General features: G+C 43.4%; 1 protein-coding gene across 4 annotated transcripts in view; it reads left to right on the forward strand.

The window, feature by feature from the left end:
* LOC137341549 (ATP-binding cassette sub-family C member 9-like) overlaps positions 1–21,146 on the forward strand; it is a 156,099-nt gene that overhangs the window by 41,912 nt on the left and 93,041 nt on the right. For all 4 annotated transcript variants that reach the window (XM_068004726.1, XM_068004723.1, XM_068004724.1 and 1 more), the window contains 5 exons: positions 922–1,056; positions 3,251–3,413; positions 4,553–4,593; positions 8,651–8,793; positions 16,085–16,193. In XM_068004726.1, coding sequence (XP_067860827.1) covers positions 922–1,056; positions 3,251–3,413; positions 4,553–4,593; positions 8,651–8,793; positions 16,085–16,193 — 591 coding nt within the window. The remainder of the gene's footprint in view (positions 1–921; positions 1,057–3,250; positions 3,414–4,552; positions 4,594–8,650; positions 8,794–16,084; positions 16,194–21,146) is intronic.

Here is a 21,146-nt window from a genome sequence, read left to right on the forward strand (position 1 = left end):
ACCCAGTCTGGCCCATATGTGACTCCAGTTGAATCTTAACTGACCTCTGAAGTTGCCTAGCAAGTCACTCAGTGGGGCAACTAAGGGAGAGACAATAAATGCCGGCCTTGCCATTGTACCCACGTCCTGAGAATGAATTAAAAAAAAGCAGTGTGCATTTACACAACAGATGTAGTGTTGACGTGGCGATGTTTGGGTGTGCACCTTCACTACAATTTTAGTGTAAGTGCAGCCTGAGCCTGGTGTTAGGGCCTGACCTAACACTGTGGAGGTGAGACCCCCTGGAACCCACCAGCACACACCTTCTAATCTCACACATGAGGAACACCCACATGGATGAGGTACAGGCAAGAGCCCAGCCCCCATGGAACCCCATCCCAACAAAGAAAAATCGCTTTCAGGCATTGGGGAGCGGACAAAATTGGTGGGGAAAAGTTTTTAGTTTAAGGTGAGAGTATTCACTGGAGAGTTAATTTATTAACGACTAAACCTATATCATCATCTTCTCTTCTGTGGCTAACAACACGTGAGGCTACTCATTTCTTCCACTGCTTTAACATCCAGCAGATTATGCCTTGGGTTGTTGCTGTAACAAAGACCCTTTATTTATTACAAAGACAGATCTATTGGCCAGACTGAGGGTGGGGAGAGGCTAGATGTCAGGAAGAGGGGTTGGTCACCAGTCCATTCCCAGCAGACAGGAGTAGCCTGCTGGATATCACCCATCATTTAGAGACAGTAATTCTGGTCTCTACTTACCTGGGCTGTCTGGAGTGGGGCTTGAACCCAAAACCTGCTTATTACAGAGGCAGGAATGCTACCATTGAGCTAAGGCTCACTCCACTAACCCCGATATTTCCCTGTAAGTGTTTTACCGTTGATCATTATCCTATGATGTGATTTATTCGTTCTTACTCACAGATTATCATGGGTGTGATCTTGTTGTATTACCTGCTGGGAACAAGCGCTCTGATTGGTGCGTCTGTCCTAGCTCTGCTCGCTCCTCTGCAATATTTCATAGCAACTAAGCTTGCAGATGCACAGAAAAGCACTCTGGTAAGTACTGAGTATTTAAAACAAGAAATCACGCCCAACTTCATGTAACATACAATTTACTGGTTAAATGGGAGCCCATCTCTGGGTTTTGGTTTAGCAGTTGGTGAAATTTTGCATTCGAAGTGAGGGATGGTGTGTACTTTACATTTAGTGCACCCAGTTTGCAGCTTGAAATGCTCTCCGGTCTGGTATAGATCAAGCAGCTGCACAGTAAAGTGCCAGTTGGAGCCGGATTAAGAATTCAGGGCCTCTCGGCACACCCTCGCACAGCTCCCTCAACACCCCTCTGCAGAACCCCCCTCCATCCATTCAAACACAAATGTGTAGTAAAATGCATGAAGAAATGGGCCCATAGAATGTTTACACATTGCATTAATATTATTAATAATAAAACATATCATGTCACAATATACTATGCTTAAATGAAACATATTTGCACGGAACTCCTGATGGGGACCCCATATTCGTCTGGAGCCCTTGGGCAGAAGCCTCATAAGCCCATGCGTTAATCCAGCCCTGCCACCAATATTCTGCACCAATGATACACCTTGGCTGCAACCTTAAGAGAACCCTGATCTTAAAGGCCTCATTGCAGCTGAGAGGCCTGTCAGGCCTCCCATCTCCTGCCCGGTCAGGCCTCCCATCTCCTGCCCGGTCAGGCCTCCCATCTCCTGCCCTATTTGTAGCCAGAAGGCAGGGACAGGGCCTGTGACTGGAGTTCCCCAAGACCATGCAAACGGCGGGTGAAGAACCATAAGGGGCTTCTCCTCACAGATGAGTAAACCTCAGCTTTGCGGCCATGTTGGGAACCCATAGAAGAAAGTCTATTGTCTGTTGTACATTAGGATAAACAACGTCATTCTTATCATAGAATCATAGAATCATTGAAGTTACAACATGGAAACAGGCCCTTCGGCCCAACATGTCCATGTCGCCCAGTTTATACCATTAAGCTAGTCCCAATTGCCTGCACTTGGCCCATATCCCTCTATACCCATCTTACCCATGTAACTGTCCAAATGCATTTTAAAAGACAAAATTGTACCCGCCTCTACTACTGCCTCTGGCAGCTCGTTCCAGACACTCACCACCCTTTGAGTGAAAAAATTGCCCCTCTGGACCCTTTTGTATCTCTCCCCTCTCACCTTAAATCTATGCCCCCTACCTTTGGGAAAAGATTTTGACTATCTACCTTATCTATGCCCCTCATTATTTTATAGACTTCTATAAGATCACCCCTTAACCTCCTACTCTCCAGGGAAAAAAGTCCCAATCTATCTAACCTCTCCCTATAAGTCAAACCATCAAGTCCCGGTAGCATCCTAGTAAATCTTTTCTGCACTCTTTCTAGTTTAATAATATCCTTTCTATAATAGGGTGACCAGAACTGTGCACAGTATTCCAAGTGTGGCCTTACTAATGTCTTGTACAACTTCAACAAGACATCCCAACTCCTGTATTCAATGTTCTGACCAATGAAACCAAGCATGCTGAATGCCTTCTTCACCACCCTATCCACCTGTGACTCCACTTTCAAGGAGCTATGAACCTGTACTCCTAGATCTCTTTGTTCTATAACTCTCCCCAACGCCCTACCATTAACGGAGTAGGTCCTGGCCCGATTCGATCTACCAAAATGCATCACCTCACATTTATCTAAATTAAACTCCATCTGCCATTCATCGGCCCACTGGCCCAATTTATCAAGATCCCGTTGCAATCCTAGATAACCTTCTTCACTGTCCACAATGCCACCAATCTTGGTGTCATCTGCAAACTTACTAACCATGCCTCCTAAATTCTTATCCAAATCATTAATATAAATAACAAATAACAGTGGACCCAGCACTGATCCCTGAGACACACCGCTGGACACAAGCCTCCAGTCTGAAAAACAACCCTCTACAACCACCCTCTGTCTTCTGTCGTCAATCCAATGTTGTATCCAATTGGCTACCTCACCTTGGATCCCGTGAGATTTAACCTTATATAACAACCTACCATGCGGTACCTTGTCAAAGGCTTTGCTAAAGTCCATGTAGACCACGTCTACTGCACAGCCCTCATCTACAATTAATTGTTTCATTTTATGCATTATTGCATTTTCTAGTAAACTTACTTCTTAGTTAGAGTAGAGTTTTACAGCTCAGTACTCACTGATTGATTGTTTACAGTGTTTTCATTCCTTTCATAGGACTACTCCACAGAAAGACTGAAGAATACCAATGAGATCTTGAAGGGCATCAAACTTTTGAAGCTTTACGCCTGGGAGCACATTTTCTGCAACAATGTGGAAAAAACAAGAATGCAGGAGTTAACCAGTCTCAAGAGCTTTGCACTTTACACATCGTTATCCAGTAGGTATTGACCAGAATTAGCATGTTGCCTCAGAGATAATTAAAATACCACTTACATTTTGGAAAACAAAGCTTGCAGGGGCAGAATTTCCTCTTTGCCACAATGCGATGGATTTCCACTGACCGTGGTCCCAACCGGTTCCCCAGGATCCGTAATTTGGATGGGCGTAGAACCAGTGACATCACTGCCGGTTGCCTTTACTACGTTAATGTTACTACGTTAAAGGCTCTATATAAATGCAAATTGTTGTTGTTGCCTGCCTTGGGTGGAGGGGAGGGGGAAATTGTTGCGATCAATTGCACTCGGCAAAGTGGCCCCTTTAAAATTTAAACCCTCCCCATTCCGCCTTGTGGCATATAGCAACACTGGAAAGCAGGAAGACCCTGGCATTCCTTGCGCCAATGTTGCTGGAGTGCAATTAAATGGAAATACGGCATATGATGTACTCCTGTCCTTCATATCTAATTATAAGTTTGTGTCAGCTGTACCTCAGTCATTAGTACTCTCGCCTCTGAGTCAGAAAGTTGTGAAACTCCAGAGACTTGAGCTCGTAACCCAGGCTGACACTTCAGTGGACTGCTGCACTGTCAGAGGGGGCTGTCTTTTGGATGAGACGTTAAACCGAGGCCTCACCTGACTCTCAGGTGGACGTAAAAGATCACATGACACTATTGGAAGAAGGCGGGGGAGTTCTCCCCAATGTCCTGGCCAATATTAATCCCTTAGCCAACACCTAAAACAGATTATCTGGTCATTATCCCTTTGCTGTTTGTGGGACCTTGCTGTGTGCAAATAGGCTGCCGAGTTTCCTACATTACAACAGTGACTACACTTCAAAAGTACTTCTTTGATTGTAAAGCGCTTTGGGACATCCTGAGATAGTGAAAGGCGCTATATAAATGCAAGCCCTTTCTTTCTAATATGCCCACCCATATTTGGGCAAACCTGTAAGCCGCCCACTGTAATTTCTCTGGGAAATCCCGGAAGTGGAATTGGGTGGCGGGGAGCTGGTGGAATGGCTCCTCTTTCTGCCCAGAAGAGGAGATTCTGCTCTGTAGTGTATGAATTATAGCAACAATTCCGATCACTCTATGGCATCCTGTCACTCACTGAAGCTTTGTACTCTTTATTTTTCTAGTTTTTATGAATGCAGCGATACCGATAGCAGCCGTGTTGGCGGTAAGAAAAAAAATGTTTAATGAAAATGTAGTAGAGAAGCTCCCTCTCTCCTCGCTTCCTGAACTAGATAAAGTCTTAACATGAAAGTTTGCTGTTGTTACCTTTTAAACACAGATCAGTGAGAAGTTTACGCTTTAGAATAGCTGTTATAACTATTTAAAATCAAGCTGCCGCTAGTTCAACAGTGAAGAAATGTAAACTTAAAAACCAGGTGGGAAAGGTGAGCTTAGAATCATCCAGCTATAAAATGTTTTTTTACTGTACTCATTACTCAAACAGTAAATTTTGTTTCAATGGTGATTATCTGTGTGCTAGATTTTTTCACAGTGAAATGCTGCTGGGGAAGGGGAGGGGAGCAGAAGGGAGCCTGTTAATGCTACCCCGGGGGAAATTCAACTTGCACCCGAGATGGGCGCAAAGTCAGCGGGATGATTCAAATTCATTTAAATGCCGCCGATCCCTGGCAGACTGAGGCCCAATCAGAATAGGGCCTCGGGCCGCTTTTGCATTAATCAGGCGCGCTGTGGTCACCAGACGGGTGTCCCGATGCAGATCGGCTCGGGGCCTGACCAATTCCGGCCAGCTCCAAGGACGAGCTGGCCCGCGGGTAAGTCTTGTGGGAGCGGAGGTGGGGGGGTTGGAGGCGATGCTGGGCGGGTGCAGGGCCCGGTAGTTTTGTGGAACCAGGCGGGCGCCCTGCTCATCTTGAGATCACTGGCTTCCAATTTGGCAACTGATGCACTTCAGGGGGAGATCGGGCAAGATTTTTACACTTAAAAAACAGGCTCAACAATGTTTAATTCCCCCCCCCACCCCACCAGTATCTCCAGCTGTGACTTCACAAACAGATGAGAAAGTGGCCAAGCAAGGCTGACTGAATAACTCATGAAGACAAAGACTCACAAGTGGAGATATTTACCTTTGTGATGACCTATTCTATTTATAAGCTTGTAGTGGCATCAGAGATTTTTTTTGTAGCCAATCTACATGGTAACGTCATTGGGCTATAAAGCCGTCTTGGCCATGTGGGCAATAGCAAATTAATAGCCCATTTTACACTCCGCCTGATTTTTGTTTTCCATTGTGTTACTGCCTGAGATGAATTCATACCTCAGTGTCTCTTATTTCTCCCCACAGCTGGAGTCAGGCCACTTTTAGTAAAATATTTACAATACCAGCCATTACTCATCAAATCAATCTTGCTTGTTGATATATTTGTCATAAGCCACATTCCCCATGACATAGGAATTGCCAGACGGAAAAAGACCAGGGTCCATCTAGTTCGCCTTCTACCATCCTGGTAGTCACACGATACAATGATAATGGAGTTGTTGACTAATCATAGCAATCAATCTCTATCAATGTGATAGATCTTGACTTTGTGCGATACTGTAAAACGGGTGATAGTGAAGCAGTAACCCATTATACATCTCTCTTGGTTTTTATTTCCATCAAAAAATGGAAATAAAAATCGGGACAGATGTAAAACAAGCTGTCGACTCGCTATCACCCGTTTTTAAACTATCGCACAAAGTCAAGATCTACCCCAATTAGTCTACAGACATGACACGAGGAAAACCCCCAGTGCTGGAGAGCTTTGGGAACCATAGGTCCAAAGTCACCTGTTCCTCCCAAGCATGTTCTACTTCCACATGTCATGTCTCAAATTACTCATACACTGTATCCCAAGATGTTATTTTTCACCAGTCCAGGATTCCACTTCATGTATTAGACTCCAGGATTGCTAGACATTTTAATCTTCCTTTCACGTTTGGAAAAGGTCTGTGCTCTCAAGTTAGTTCACTGGGTGGGACTGCTTCCCAAAAATGGAAGATCGCAACTTGGAAAAGAAAAACTAAAACTTAGCAAATGTCATCTTGCACCTCAAGTAAGCTGGTTATAGAACAACACTGACAAACTTGTGACCTGCATTATACTGTCACCTTAATCAGTGCAATCAAGGAAGAGAAATCAGAGGAACTAAGAGAACTTGATGAGCAGACACCCTGCTTGTTAGAGCTCGACCAGTCAGCATTGCTACATAGAATTACATAAAATATATAGCACAGAAACAGGCCATTCGGCCTAACAGCTCTATGCCAGTGTTTATGCTGCACATGAGCCTCCTCCCACCTGACTTCATCAAACCCTATCAACATATGCTTCTATTCCTTTCTCCTTCGTGTACTTATCTAACTTCCCCTTAACTTCATCGATGCTATTCGCCTCAACTACACCATGTGGTAGCAGGTTCCACATTTTAACTACTCTCTGGGTAAAGAAGTTTCTCCTAAATTCCTTATTGGATTTATTAGTGACTATCTTATATTTATGGCCCCAGCGGAAACATCTTTGCTACGTGTACCCTATCGAACCCCTTCATAATTTTAAAGACCTTTATTAGGTCACCTCTCAGCCTACTCTTTTCCAGGGAAAAGAGCCGCAGCCTGTTCAGTCTTTCCTACATAAGAACATAAGAAATAGGACCAGGAGTAGGCCATACCGCCATTCGAGCCTGCTCCGCCATTCAATAAGATCATGGCTGATCTTCGACCTCAACTCCACTTTCCCGCCCGATCCCCATATCCCTTGAGTCCAAAAATCTATCTGTATCAGCCTTGAACATACTCAACGACCCAGCATTCACATGCCAATTTGATTTGTCCAGTCTATATGAAGATTAAAGTCCCCCATGATTATTGCATTACCTTTGTTACAAGCTTCTATCATTTTGTGATTAATACTCTGCCCAACAGTATTGCTACTGTTAAGGGCCTATAAGCTATTCCCACCAGTGTTTTCTGCCCCTTGTTATTTCTTCTTTCCACCCATACTGATTCTACTTCCTGATCCTCCGAGCCAAGATCCTTTCTCACCACTGTCCTTATGTCACCCTTTATCAGGGCTACACCCCCTCCTTTTCAAGTCAAGTACCCTGGAATATTTAGTTCCCAACCTTGGTCACCTTGCAACCATGTCTCTGTAATGGCTATTAGATCAAACACATTTATCTCTATTTGTGCCACTAATTCGTCTATCTTGTTATGAGTGCTTTGTACATTCAAATAAAGTGCCTTTAATTTTAACTTTTTACCGTTTTTCCCTGCTTTTACCTTATTTACTGATGCATTATTACAGTTAAACTTTCTGTCCCTTCCTGCCACACTCTGCCTATCTTTACCCAAATCACTACACTGCTCTGTTGCCTTGACTTTTCTCTTTTGATTTCTAAACTTCTCACCTGACCCCTCCTGCTCCCCCCCCCCCCCCAACTTTTTAGTTTAAAGCCCTATTTACAGCCCTAGTTATTCGATTCGCCAGGACGCTGGTCCCAGCCCGGTTTAAGTGGAGCCCGTCCCATCGGAACAGCTCCCTCTTTCCCCAGTACTGGTGTCAGTGCCCCATGAATCGAAACCCCTGTCTCCCACACTACTGTTTGAGCCACACGTTTAACTCACTGATCTGTGTGCGTGGTTCAGGTAGTAATCCAAAGATAATTAGCTTTGAGGTTATGCTTATTAATTTAGACCCTAGCTCCTCAAACTGTATCAGCAGAACCTCATTCTTAGTTCTGCCTGTGTCGTTGGTTCCTACGTGGACCACGACAACTGGATCCTCCCCCTCATGCTCCAAGTTCTTGTCCAGCCGTGAGGAGCTATCCTTAACCCTGGCATCTGGCAGACAACACAGCCTTCACGACTCCTGGCTGCGGCTGCAGAGAACTTTCCTGATAGTTATGACCTTTCATTTCTCGTATTAACCTTGTAAATCTTTTTTGCACTTTCTCATTTGTTGTAATGCTTTCAGTAATTGGTTGAACTGAAGTAAGATTCTAAGAAATGCTGAAACCAGCTCTACAAGAGCAAAACTGGGTTAGAACCAAGTAAAGTCTCCGAGTATAGTTACTGTTCAGACAGTGGTCATTTAATCGACTACAGTCTGCAGGCGAAGCCATTGTGTTTCCTTTTTTTGGAGAATGAGATTATTGAGCGCTGATTTACTGTGATGTGATGTGGAGCGTTATCTTTAATCAGGATTTTTTTCTGCTGTCCGACAGACCTTTGTGGCGCATACCCATGACAGTTCAGCGGTTCTGACCCCTGCTGTGGCCTTTGCTTCGATGTCTCTGTTAAACATCTTGGTGACCCCGCTATTTCTGCTCTCCACCATGGTCAGATTCGCAGTTAAAGCCCTGGTCAGGTATAGTAATCATTTATAATTTTCAATATTGCAGTTTCTATTTTTTTTCCAGCTTGGAAGACACTCTAGGCCACTAAACCTCTGCACTGATGCTACTCCACTGGCATGTAATCATCAGGGCTTTACTTAGAAGTCCACTGTCTTACCTCAAGAACTGCTCGGATGATATAAAAATAATGATACAGGCGTTTATTTATGGCCGCATTGCGTTGAAGTATCTCAAAATGCTACCCACAAGGACTTTTTTTTAATAGTGCAGCAAATGTTATGTAGGCAAACAGCTAACCCTACCTTCTCTAACTTCTTTCTGGTCAGTTGCCACCATTAATGGCCATGCCTTCAGCTGCCTAGGCCCTAAGCTCTGGAATTACCTTCCTAAATTCTCTACCCCAGAGAGCTGTGGATGCTCGGTCGATGAATATATTCAAGATTGAGATCAATGGATTTTTGGACTCTAAAGAATCAAGAGATATGGGGATAGGGCGGGAAAATGGAGTTGAGGTGGAAGATCAGCCATGATCTTACTGAATGGCAAAGCAGGCTTGAGGGGCCATATGGCCTACTCTTGCTCCTATTTCTTATGTTCTTAAACCTCTTCGCCTCTCCATCTCTCTCTCTCCTCCTTTTAAGATGCTCCTTAAAACCTACCTCTTTGACCAAGCTTTTGGTCACTTGTCCTAATGTCTCTTTCTTTGGGTTGGTGTCAATTTGTTTTTGTCTCATTACGCTCCTGTGACGAGACCTTGGGATGTTTTACTACTTTCATGGCACTATATAAATGCAAGTTGTTGCTGTTGTCAGTTGATCTCCAAATGTGAGGAATCAGTGCTCAGATTCAAAAGATTTGTTGGAGTTTTGTTTTCAATATTTAAGAGTCTCCAGTTACTTCATTTCTTCACATTTCACCTTCTTATTCCACTGTAGAGTACAGCCCCTTTCCACCAGTCTGTTGTGTTCCCATTATGTCTATCCACACAGCACAGTTTCTTTTGTAGATTGAAGAACTTCTGTAAACTGTTCAACCTGCAAACCTGAGACCAATTGCTCATTGTAAGTTATTTAAGAACTCCTCTGGTTTGCTTGTCAGTAAACCTGTGTCCATTTTTCCAATCAGGAGTTTATGAAGATTTTTAAAAGCGTGTTTCTCTGCATTTGATGGGGAGAGGGCAAAGAGATTGTACAAAGAGACAAATTTTAGTCAGGAGGAACAAACAAAAACATACTAATCATTCTTGTCTATATGCACAGTCCTTTGAAAAATCTTCGCAGTGTGAGAATTAATGTTCCGACGTGCTGTGCTATGGGCTTGTTCTTGTTTTATGCTCAGTCGGAGTTTTAAAAATTTAATTTCTTACTTTATACCCCATTTTGTTTTAATCTTTGCTTCAAGTAGGATAGCAGTCATCTGAGACTCATCGTAGGCCTGGTTTCTGCACGTCTGTAGGGAATGAGATGTATGTAAGTCTTAAAGCGAATGTAGGTGAGCTGGATTACACTCCATTTTCCACTGACTGGACACAATTAACTCATTGACTAAGAAGCACTGTATAATGTGAACAGGCTAGAGTGCACCTGTCAAACAGAGAAGAGGGCGATGAGTAATGGGACACATCTCGATTTGGCTACTGCCACTTTGTGTACAGTGTCGTGCACTTTGAAAAACTGCAGAACTTTGAACTCTGAAAAGGAGAAGATTGAAAAGCACTTAGAGCCATGACATCCCATCAAGTGCTCAGAAACTGTTCAACTTCACAAGCCAAATGACACCTCGTTAAGAAGTTTTTTGCTTTGATCGTTAAATAAATATCACGCAGAGCCTGTATCTGTTTTTGCAGTCAGAAGTTTCTCACCAATTTCTATTTTAAACAAAATAATTGGGATATGGAAGGTTTATATACTTGGTTAAGTTGTGGTAGAATTGAATTCACCTTGTATAAGTAAATATTCATTACACATATGCTTTGAAGCTGTTTGTTGGCAAGAGGCAGATTTTTTTAAATGGAGAGTTTGATTTTGATTGGGATATGGCAGACAGATAGAGAAATCTTGCGAGGAATAAACTGCACAGGGTGGGGGGTGGGGGGTAGATTGTTCCCTGTGCTGGAGTAAGATGACAACACATTTAAAAAAAACACTTTAACGCTCGTAAAAAATGCAAGAACAAAACCACTAAGTGCTATAACACGAGGCTCCTTCAGTTTAGAAGGAGTCAGTGCAATGAGGTTCACGAGATTAATTCCTGGGATGAGAGGATTGTCCTATGAAGAGAGGTTGGGTAGAATGGCCTATACTGTCTGGAGTTTAGAGGAATGAGAGGTGATCTCATTGAAACATATAAGATTATGAGGGGGCTTGACAGGGGAAATGCCGAGAGATTGTTTCCCCTGGCTAGAGAGTCTAGAACTAGGGGGCATAATCACCGGATAAGGGGTCAGCCATTCAAAAGTGAGATGAGGAGGAATTTCTTCACAAAAAGGGTTATGAATTTTTGGAATTCTCTTCCCCAGAGGGCTGTGGATGCTGAGTCATTGAATATGTTCAAGGCTGAGATTGATAGATTTTTGGACTCTAGGGGAATCAAGGGATCGGGTGGGAAAGTGGAGTTGAGGTCGAAGATCAGCCATGATCTGATTGAATGGTTTACTCCTGCTTCTATTTCTTATGTTCTTATGTCCGACTTCCCGAATAAAGATACAACAAAGTAGGGTTCATCCAGGGGCCTCAATATTGAATCCCAGCCTGGACAATGTTGAGTCCAGTGGCAGGGACACTGAGCAAGCAAACAGTTTTAAGCTGAAACTATGTTAGATAGCAACATTTTATATAAATTGCTATCAGTGTTATACTAGAGAACAAAACACTAATTTATCAGTCTTTTTTAAAAACTGAATTTATTTCAATATTTGGCTTTATTTCTTGGATTTGCTCCAGTAAAATAAAGTTGGTTAGTTGCGATTTTTGAGCAAATAGTTTTCTTTTGTTTACAAAGAAACTTGTCGGCTCTTCCTTGAATTTGATATAATCAGTCATTGTCCATTCAGTTGCTATTGGTTGACTAAAGATTCTTGCAGGATAGATTTGTAATGTATTCTAACGGTCTTATGTGGACAGGGGATCATTTACATGATGGTGTCAGGCGTTCCATCATGCATACTTGCTTAGTTTGTCAGTTGGGTGATGTGCTGTTTTAAAAAGAAACATTTAAACATAAAATCAACAAGGAATGACATAGCAACCTCTAAAATCCAGCAACAAATGGTTAAATAAAAAAGAGTTGCAATTATATAGCGCCTTTCATGACCTCAGGAAGTCCCAAAGCACTTTACAGCCAATGAGGTACTTTTGAAGTGTAGTCACTGTTGTAATGTTGGAGACATGGCAACCAATTTGCGCACACAAAGCTCCCACATACAGCAATGCGATAATAACCTAATGTTCTGTTTTAGTGATGTTGGTTGAGGGATAAATATTGGCCCAGGTCACCAGGAGAACTGCCCTGCTCTTCTTCTTAATAATGCCATGGGATCTTTTACATCCACCTGAGAGGGCAGATGGAGTTTAATGTTTCACCCAAAAGACCACACCTCCAACAGCTCAGTACAGCACTTGCTGGAGTGTCAGCCTAGATTTTGTGCTTAAGTCCCATGGAGTGAGGCTTGAACCCACAACCTTCTAACTCAGAGGCGAGAGCGCTACCAACTGAGCTACAGCTAGCACCATGTCAGGATGTTGTATCAAAAAAAAAGGAGCTTCTCCATGACTTACTCGGTAAATTAACTAAATGGTATAGTACTGAGCCACAGAAACGAGGAAAAGCTCAGCTTTGCTATCTGATCGATATCGAATTAGCTGATTTCAATTGGAACGATGGTGACGGTGTCATATGTCACTGGGATAGAGTGGGAAAAATCGATCTGCCAGAGTTCCTGATCTTGAATGATGTGTAGTGACTCTTCTAGAAAGTGTATTGGCATTAGGTGAGGACAGGATGAGGCTCTACTGAAAGTAGAAACCTAATGCCTCAGAGTTTCCTCATCAGTTATATGATGACCATCTGCCTTCGGCATGTTGAGGGGACCTACACAAGATGGCGTATATAGTCTTCTGGAGACCTGCCATTATGAGTTCAGTATTGGCCAGGACTTGAGTCCTCGTTCTCCATGGATGAAGGTGGAGGTGGAAGAAGACTGGAAAAACCCGGGAAAAGAATCCTGCCCCCATCCATGTGGATAGATCCCAAGCTCTTCCCTTTTCCACTTTCTCTATTCTTTGCCATCTGCATGATTTTGTGCCTCTTCTCAACCATCTCATGCCCTATTCTCTAAATACTCATTAAAATCAGAGTGGTTCGTGAGACATATCTGGCTGGGAATATGTACCCATTCTATTTTTTATTTAACACTCAAACCAAAGAGCTTAAAATCTTTTTGATAGAAAGTTAGAATTGAGAGAATGCCAAAGAATTTCAATCCATGTCTCTTCCACATATTTAGCCTAATGAGCAGCAATAAGGATTTATAAATTTGTACATAGTCTAATTGCTATCCTCTGCACCAAGACCAATATCAGTTGCCTTGGTAGCTTTTCTAAAAATGCAGGAACATATGAATATTTAGTAAAAGGAAAAGGCTGTTAGATCCAAACAAACTTGGCCATTTTTTATAGATCAATTTCACTTAACCACCTTCTCACTGTATCTCTCAATCCCTTCTCTCTCTCCCAAAATGCATCAAATTGCCTCTTTGAAATCATTTGTAGTGCCTGCGTTAATGGTAACTCAATGCACAATTTTGAGCCGCAGAGTTTTTTTGTAGTGCGGGCAAATTGCTCTCTAACCCTTAGGAGGGGTTGCCAATGGAGCATGTGGGCAACTTACTAGAAAGCAGCGCTGCTCTGTAAGATAAGTTATGATGAAGAGCAGGAATTGCCAACGTTAAAAGGTGACAATAATAAAGGAAAGACGGAATGAAGAGAGATGATGGAACCAGACAAAAGAATGGAGGTTCGATGGATATATGTGGGGTACAGTTTTCTGAAGTATATCATATAATTTTACAGCACAGGAGGCCCACTCAGCTCATTGGGCTTATACCAGCTCTCAAAGAGCTGTCCACCTATTCCCATTCCACTGCTGTTTTTCCACAGCTTATTGATTTTCTCTTATTTATTTCCGTTTTAACAGCAATTCTAGATTCTGCCTCCACCACAAGGCATTCCATGTCTCTTATTCCTCTTCCTTTGTTCTTTTGGCGATGATCTTAATGAATACCCTCTAGTTACTGACTTGCTTACCAATGGGCTGCTTTACCAGAGAAAGCTATGTGATTTCAGTTTTTGTTGCTATCAGGTTTTTTGATTTTGGGGTGATGTCATTGGGCCCCAACAGCAATTTTAACTTATAGAACCATGGAATGGTTACAGCACAGAAGGAGCCATTCGGCCCGTCGAGCCTGTGCTGGTTCTCCAAGAGCAGTCCAGCTAGTCCCACTCCCCTGCCCTTTCTCTGTAGCCCTGCAAATTTTTTTCCTTCAGGTACTTATCCAGTTCCCTTTTGAAAGCCACGATTGAATCTGCCTCCACCACCCTTTCTGACAGTGCATTCCAGATCATAACTACTCGCTGCGTAAAAAAGTTTTTCCTCATGTCGCCTTTGGTTCTTTTCCAATTACCTTAAATCTGTGTCCTCTGGTTCTCGATCCTTCTGCCAATGGGAACAGTTTCTCTCTATCTACCCTTTCTAGACTCCATGATTTTGAATGCCTGTATCAAATCTTCTCACAACCTTCTCTGCTCTAAGGAGAACAACCCCAACTTCTCTCCTCTATCCACGTAACTGAAGTCCCTCATCCCTGGATCCATTCTAGTAAATCTTTTCTGCACCCTCTCTAAGACCTTCACATCTTTCCTAAAGAGCGGTGCCCAGAATTGGACACAATACTCCAGTTGTGGCCAAACCAGTGTTTTATAAAGGTTCATCGTAAGTTCCTTGCTTTTGTACTCTATGCTTCTGTTTATAAAGCCCAGGATCCTGTATGCTTTTTTAACTGCTTTCTCAACCTGCCCTGCCACCTTCAGCGATTTGTGCACATATACCCCCAGATCTTTCTGTTCCTGCACCCCCTTTAGAATTGTACCCTTTAGTTTATATTGCGTCTCCTTGTTCTTCCTACCAAAATGCACTCTCTGCGTTAAATTTCATCTGCCACGTGTCCACCCATTCCACCAGTCTGTCCATGTCCTCTTGAAGCCTATCACTATCCTCCTCACTGTTCACTACACTTCCAAATTTTGTGTCATCTGCAAATTTGGAAATTGTGCCTGTACACCCAAGTCCAAGTCATCAATATATATTAAAAAAAAGCAGTGGTTCTAGTACTGACCCCTGGGGAACACCACTGTACACCTCCCTCCAGTCCGAAAAACAACCGTTCACCACTGCTCTGTTTCCTGTCACTTAGCCAATTTCGTATCCATGCTGCCACTGCCCCCTTTATTGCATGGGCTTCAAGTTGGGCCTGAGTGAGGCTTTCCCTCACTCAAATAATGTTTGACAGATCAATTTTGAATTTACCCCCCCTTCAAGCGCAGGCCGTGTCCTCTGGTTCTACTGTTCTGGACCAGGTGAAACGGCTGGTCATGGTCTACATGATCTAGTCTCTTTTTGGAATCTTAAGAACAGCAATCGTATCACCTCTCTCAACCTTCTCTTTTCCGGTGAGAACATGGCCAGTTTACATAATTGCTCCTTATTACCCGAACTTACTAACCCAGTAGTGGATGCGGAGACTGACTGGGAATCCAAACTGGGATGGTGGCTTGGACTGCTACCAGCAATTTTTTTGTTAAATGGCTTCTTTGTAAGGCGACAGCGAGGCGGAGCTAGAATTTCCTACCGGAGGATTGTGGGGGTGGGGGGAATGTGTGCAACACTTCCCCCTGGTTGAGGACTTACACTGGACTTTCTAGTTTGGTTTATATGGCAGATACCCCTGCTGTGCCTTGGCAGGAAAATTAGAGAACCTCCCCCTGACCCCAGAAAGTTCGCAGGGGTCAGCAGTGAGGGTTCCTGGAAGGCACGATCCGGCGTAAATGCTGGGATCACTGGCCGGCGGATTTTCTAGGCTTCACAAGCTCAGTGTTGGTGCAAAGCTTTCTGCTAGCTTGTAGTGCGAATGCACTATAGTCTGTGGTCCCTTTGCTCATTTTAACCTGATATTTGAATTTGTGGGAATGATTCGCTGCCCTTCTCGCATGATGCTGACTACTATTTTTTTTTCGAATCTCCCACCAGCGAGCAAAAGTTGAAAGAGTTTCTGACGAGTGACGAGATTTCGGCCGTTGGTTTCCGGGGCGGTGAGACCTCATTGAATGTAGAGACATGCAAAAAACACTCAGGAGTTGTAAGTAACAAGACCACAGTTAAACTATAGACAGATAAGCCTTTTCCAGAAACAAATGGCAACAGATCCAAACATAGGTAATACTGATGCGTCCAATGTTGGCTAAACTGCCTTGCTTAAAAAAAATTGCAATCAGTAATTGTGCGAAGCCATAAAAAACCAAGATGGCATCACATAAACCACTTGACGTTAGATTATACTTTGTATTGGTTGAAAAGTCACAGGCATGACTCTGAAATCACAACAAAAGGAGTTATTTTGTACAGTTTCTTAAAGTCAACTATAAATATCAGAAGGCCCTCTAGTTCCTGTAGTGTTAAGTGGCGTTTATCTGTCCATGATATGTTGGCCTAACGCTGAAAAATGATAAGCCACAAAACTATAAATTCAGTTTTCACTAAACTTGAAATAATAAGGTCATCCAAATGTTATTAGTGTGACTTATCAAAAATTTGGCACACTGTTCGACAGTCATCTTTGGTTGCTGTTGCTGTAGTGCATTCTTGGTAGCAATCAATCCCTGTATGATTTTGTTACAGGCTTAATTTCCAGCATATTAGGAAAAATGGAAATGCATGGAATTGGAGGCAACCTATTAGCTTGGATATTAGTTAGGAGGTAGGAGACAGAGTAGGGGTAATTGTTATGTAATCCAATTGGTAGGATGTGACTAGTTCCTCCAGGGGTCTGTACTGGAGCCTCAGCTTTCACTAGAAATGACTTAGATGAAGGACTAGAGAGCCGTATATCCAAGTTTGCTGATGATACCAAGTTAGGTGACGCAGTAAATAGTGTAGATGGGAGCAGAAAGTTGCAAAGGGACATTGATAGATTAAATGAGTGGGCAAAACTGTGGCAGATGGAGTTCAACGTGGGAAAAATGTAAGGTCATCCATTTTGGACCTAAGAAAGATAGATCAGAATATTTTCTAAATAGTGAGAAGCTAGGAACTGTGGAGGAGCAGAGAGATTCATGTACATAAATCACTAAAAACTAGGTACAGAAACTAATTAAAAAGGCTAATGGAATGTTGGCCTTCATGTCAAGGGGGATGGAATACAAACGGGTGGAAGTTATGTTACAGCTGTACAGAGCTCTGTTTAGACTGCATTTAGAGTACTGTTCAATTCTGGGCACTGCATCTCAGGAAGGTTATTTGGCCTTGAAGGGGGGCAATGCAGATTCACTAGAACTTGGGCTAAAAAGGTTAAATTATGAGCACAAGTAGCATTGACTAGGCTTGTATTCCCTCGAGTTTAGAAGATTAAGGAGTGATATAATTGAGGTGTTTAAGATGATTGAAGGATTTGATAGGGTAGATAGAGAGAAACTATTTCCTCTGGTGGGAGAGACCAGAACAAAGGGGCATAACCTTAAAATTAGAGCTAGGCCGTTCAGGGGTGATGTCAGGAAGCACTTCTTCACACAAAGGGTAGTGGAAATCTGGAACTCTCTCCCCCAAAAAGCTGTTGAGGTTAAGCCAATTAAAAATTTCAAAACTGAGATAGATAGAATTTTGTTGGGTAAGGGTATCAAGGGATATGAAGCTAAGGCAGGTAAACGGAGTTGAGGTACAGGTCAGCCATGGTCTAATTGAATGGCGGAACAGGTTCGAGGGGCTGAATGGCCTACTCCTGTTCCTATGTCTCTGCAAGGTACTTTAAACTTCTCCCTGGCTCGGATAATGGCTAATGGCTAAAGGCAAGAAAAATAAGAGCACAGATTTAACTCCCTGGAAGGAGTCGTGCAGGTGGGAGCAGGGGCAGACAGGAAACCGTTCGGTGTTCTAGGAAGTTTTACCTCCCAGGCCTCATCTCTGTGGGCCCAGTCAGTCCCACGCCCAAACCTGGTTTGTAGCCCTAGCTGGCAGGTGGGCGGGAGCGGGATTTCGGGCGGCTGGAGGCCCCCGCCGGGGACCCGAAGGAATGGTCCCCGGGCACTCAGGTAAGTGGTTGGGATGATGGTGGGGAGAGGATCTGGAGGGCATCTTGGTCGGGAGAGATGGAGGGAAACCCAGGGCAGGGGGATGCCCAATATTTCCTTGTGGGACCTGGAGGGCCATTCCTCCTACGCCTGGCCCACAAGGAAACCAAAAAAAATTAAATTATTTAATTTTCTGGGCCTCTTCTGGCCCTGGTTCCACTTGCCGCTAGGTTTTACTGGCACTGGACGGGACTTCCACGATTTGTAGTTAAATTGGCGTCGGGGTCCTAATTGTGCCGTAGCCTGCCTCTGAAACGGTTAAAATGGCGGCGGGCAGGCAGGGTTAAAATCGGGGCTAAAGTTAGCACAAAAAGATGGAGCGAAGGCTGCAAACTACAAAATTGAAAATACTACAAAACAACCGGGTCATATCTTTGTTAATATTTTAGTATAAAATAAACACCGTGGAGTTATTAGAGGTAAATGCAGATGGGATCCTAAAGTGTTGCAGCTTATTCGCCGGGAGCATATTGTAAAGAAAGTGGCAAAAGTGGTAAAAACAAAGCTGTGCTGAGGCAAGTGGCAAAACATCGGCTAGCGGAAAGAAAAAAGTACAAGACCAAAACAAAAGGACAACAGAGCTCAACCCCTCCACCATCTACTGAGATAAGCAGCGATGTCTTCTTCTGACCTGCCATTCAAATTCACTGCAAACACTCTACACTTGGACCATGATGGTTGAACAGGGTTGAAATCCTACTTTGAACCCTGGATGTGAAAGGCAGTGTCAGCTCTGCTACTTCACTACACAAGTGAACAAGTCCTGTAATATATCTGATACATTGGCAGACACAGAGGGTATTAAGAATTGTGACCAAAGCAAAGTAGCATTTGCAAGTTATTTCTCCGCCAAGAAAAATTCTTGACGTTGAAATGTATTAATTCGGCCAAGTCCGGCAAAAATCCGGAGAGCACCATGCAAGAGTGTGCAAGCTTGCTGCCGTGCGTGAGTACACAATTCTGGATAAAGACATTGGAATTCAGACATTACAAGGGGTAGAGGTACATAGATCATTGAAGTGTCATGAACAGGTGCAGAAAATAATCAAGAAGGCAAATGGAATGTTGGCCTTTATATCTAGAGGACTAGAGTACAAGAGGGCAGAAGTTATGCTGCAGCTATACAAACCCCTGGTTAGACCGCACCTGGAGTACTGTGAGCAGTTCTGGGCACCGCACCTTCGGAAGGACATATTGGCCTTGGAGGGAGTGCAGCGTAGGTTTACTAGAATGATACCCGGACTTCAAGGGTTAAGTTACGAGGAGAGATTACACAAATTGGGGTTGTATTCTCTAGAGTTTCGAAGGTTAAGGGGTGATCTGATCGAAGTTTATAAGATATTAAGGGGAACAGATAGGGTGGATAGAGAGAAACTATTTCCGCTGGTTGGAGATTTTAGGAGTAGGGGGCACAGTCTAAAAATTAGAGCCAGACCTTTCAGGAGCGAGATTAGAAAACATTTCTACACTCAAAGGGTTGTAGAAGTTTGGAACTCTCTTCCGCAAACAGCAATTGATACTAGCTCAATTGCTAAATTTAAATCTGAGATAGATAGCTTTTTGGCAATCAAAGGTATTAAGGGATATGGACCAAAGGCAGGTATATGGAGCTAGATCACAGATCAGCCATGATCTTATCAAATGGCAGAGCAGGCACGAGGGGTTGAATAGCCTACTCCTGTTCCTATGTTCCTATATATATCAGTGAGGTTGCGGAGGTTAAGTTCGAAGAGGTCACGACATGTTCTTTAACCAAGCTAATGGATGCCGTTCAAGGAAATAAAGCAACAGGCACAGCGAAAAGGAAAATGGAGTCAGTAGCTACATAACCAAAACTACCACATCCATAAAGCACAAGTCACCAAAACAAGCCAAATATGCAGCTTCGCTGCTGATACCAAATCTAAAGTCTAACGTTGTATGCTGTCCTAAAACCAGGCACATTACCACATAGACAGGCTGTGTCGGCATTTCATCAGTTGCTCTTATTTCCCAGAATGTCATCAGGCAAGCAATATTTGGAACTCCAGGAGGGTAATTTTGACTTTGTGCGATAGTGTAAAACGGGTGATAGCGAATCGGCAGCCTGTTTTAAATCTCTCCCGATTTTTATTTCCATTGAAGTTAGTTTTGAGTCATATACATTCAAATCAGTGCTCTTTGGATTTAAGGGAGCGAAGTTGGGGGCCGTGCCAGGGGGAATGAGTAAGATGGGAAAGATTAAGGGTTTTACTGGGGACAAGAGCATTAAAGGAGGAGATGAGAGTGATTAAGCAGATCGACAGTTGCAAAAGTATTGTGGCAAATGAAGGGCCAAAAGCTAGAGTTTGAAAGTTCCATTGGATGTGACTTGGGGGAAAGTTTTTTCCAGGGGTAGCAGGAAGAGGGATTGGAAGGAGGAAGGGGGATGTGAGTGGTGAGGGATACAAGGAAGTGATCAGAGATGGCTTTGTCTGTGATGAGACAATGGGACTAAAGTGGTCATGTGAGATGGCAAGATCAAGGGGGTGACTGTGAATATGTGTAGGAGAGTTTATATGGAGGAAGAGGTTAAGGGAGGACAGGTGGCCAGTGAACTCAGAAAAAAGAAGGCAAGGTGAGTTGAGATGGAGGCTGGAATCACTGAGGATGAGAAGTTGCTCGGTGCAGAGGCTGAGGGAGGAAAGCAGTGAGGATATCTCGGTGAGAAACTTGGCGTGGGGATTGAGTGGGCGGTAGAGAATGAGGATTTTAAAGGAGAGATGAGAGGGATGGAACCAGGTGAGGTGATCAAAGGAAAAGAAGGTGCCAAAGGAATTGGGGGACAGACCAAGGTGAGATTTGGTGATAAAAACCACAGCACCACCGCGGTGGTTTGGGCAGAAGGTATAGCCAGGCGGGGAGGCTTCAGTAAGAGGAAGATGTTGTCACCGGAGAGCTAAATTTCTACCAAGGCCATGGTTTCAAAGTAGTCATCCACAATAAAGTCA

This window comes from Heptranchias perlo, chromosome 24 (genome assembly GCF_035084215.1).
Source record: "Heptranchias perlo isolate sHepPer1 chromosome 24, sHepPer1.hap1, whole genome shotgun sequence".
Classification (NCBI taxonomy): domain Eukaryota; kingdom Metazoa; phylum Chordata; class Chondrichthyes; order Hexanchiformes; family Hexanchidae; genus Heptranchias; species Heptranchias perlo.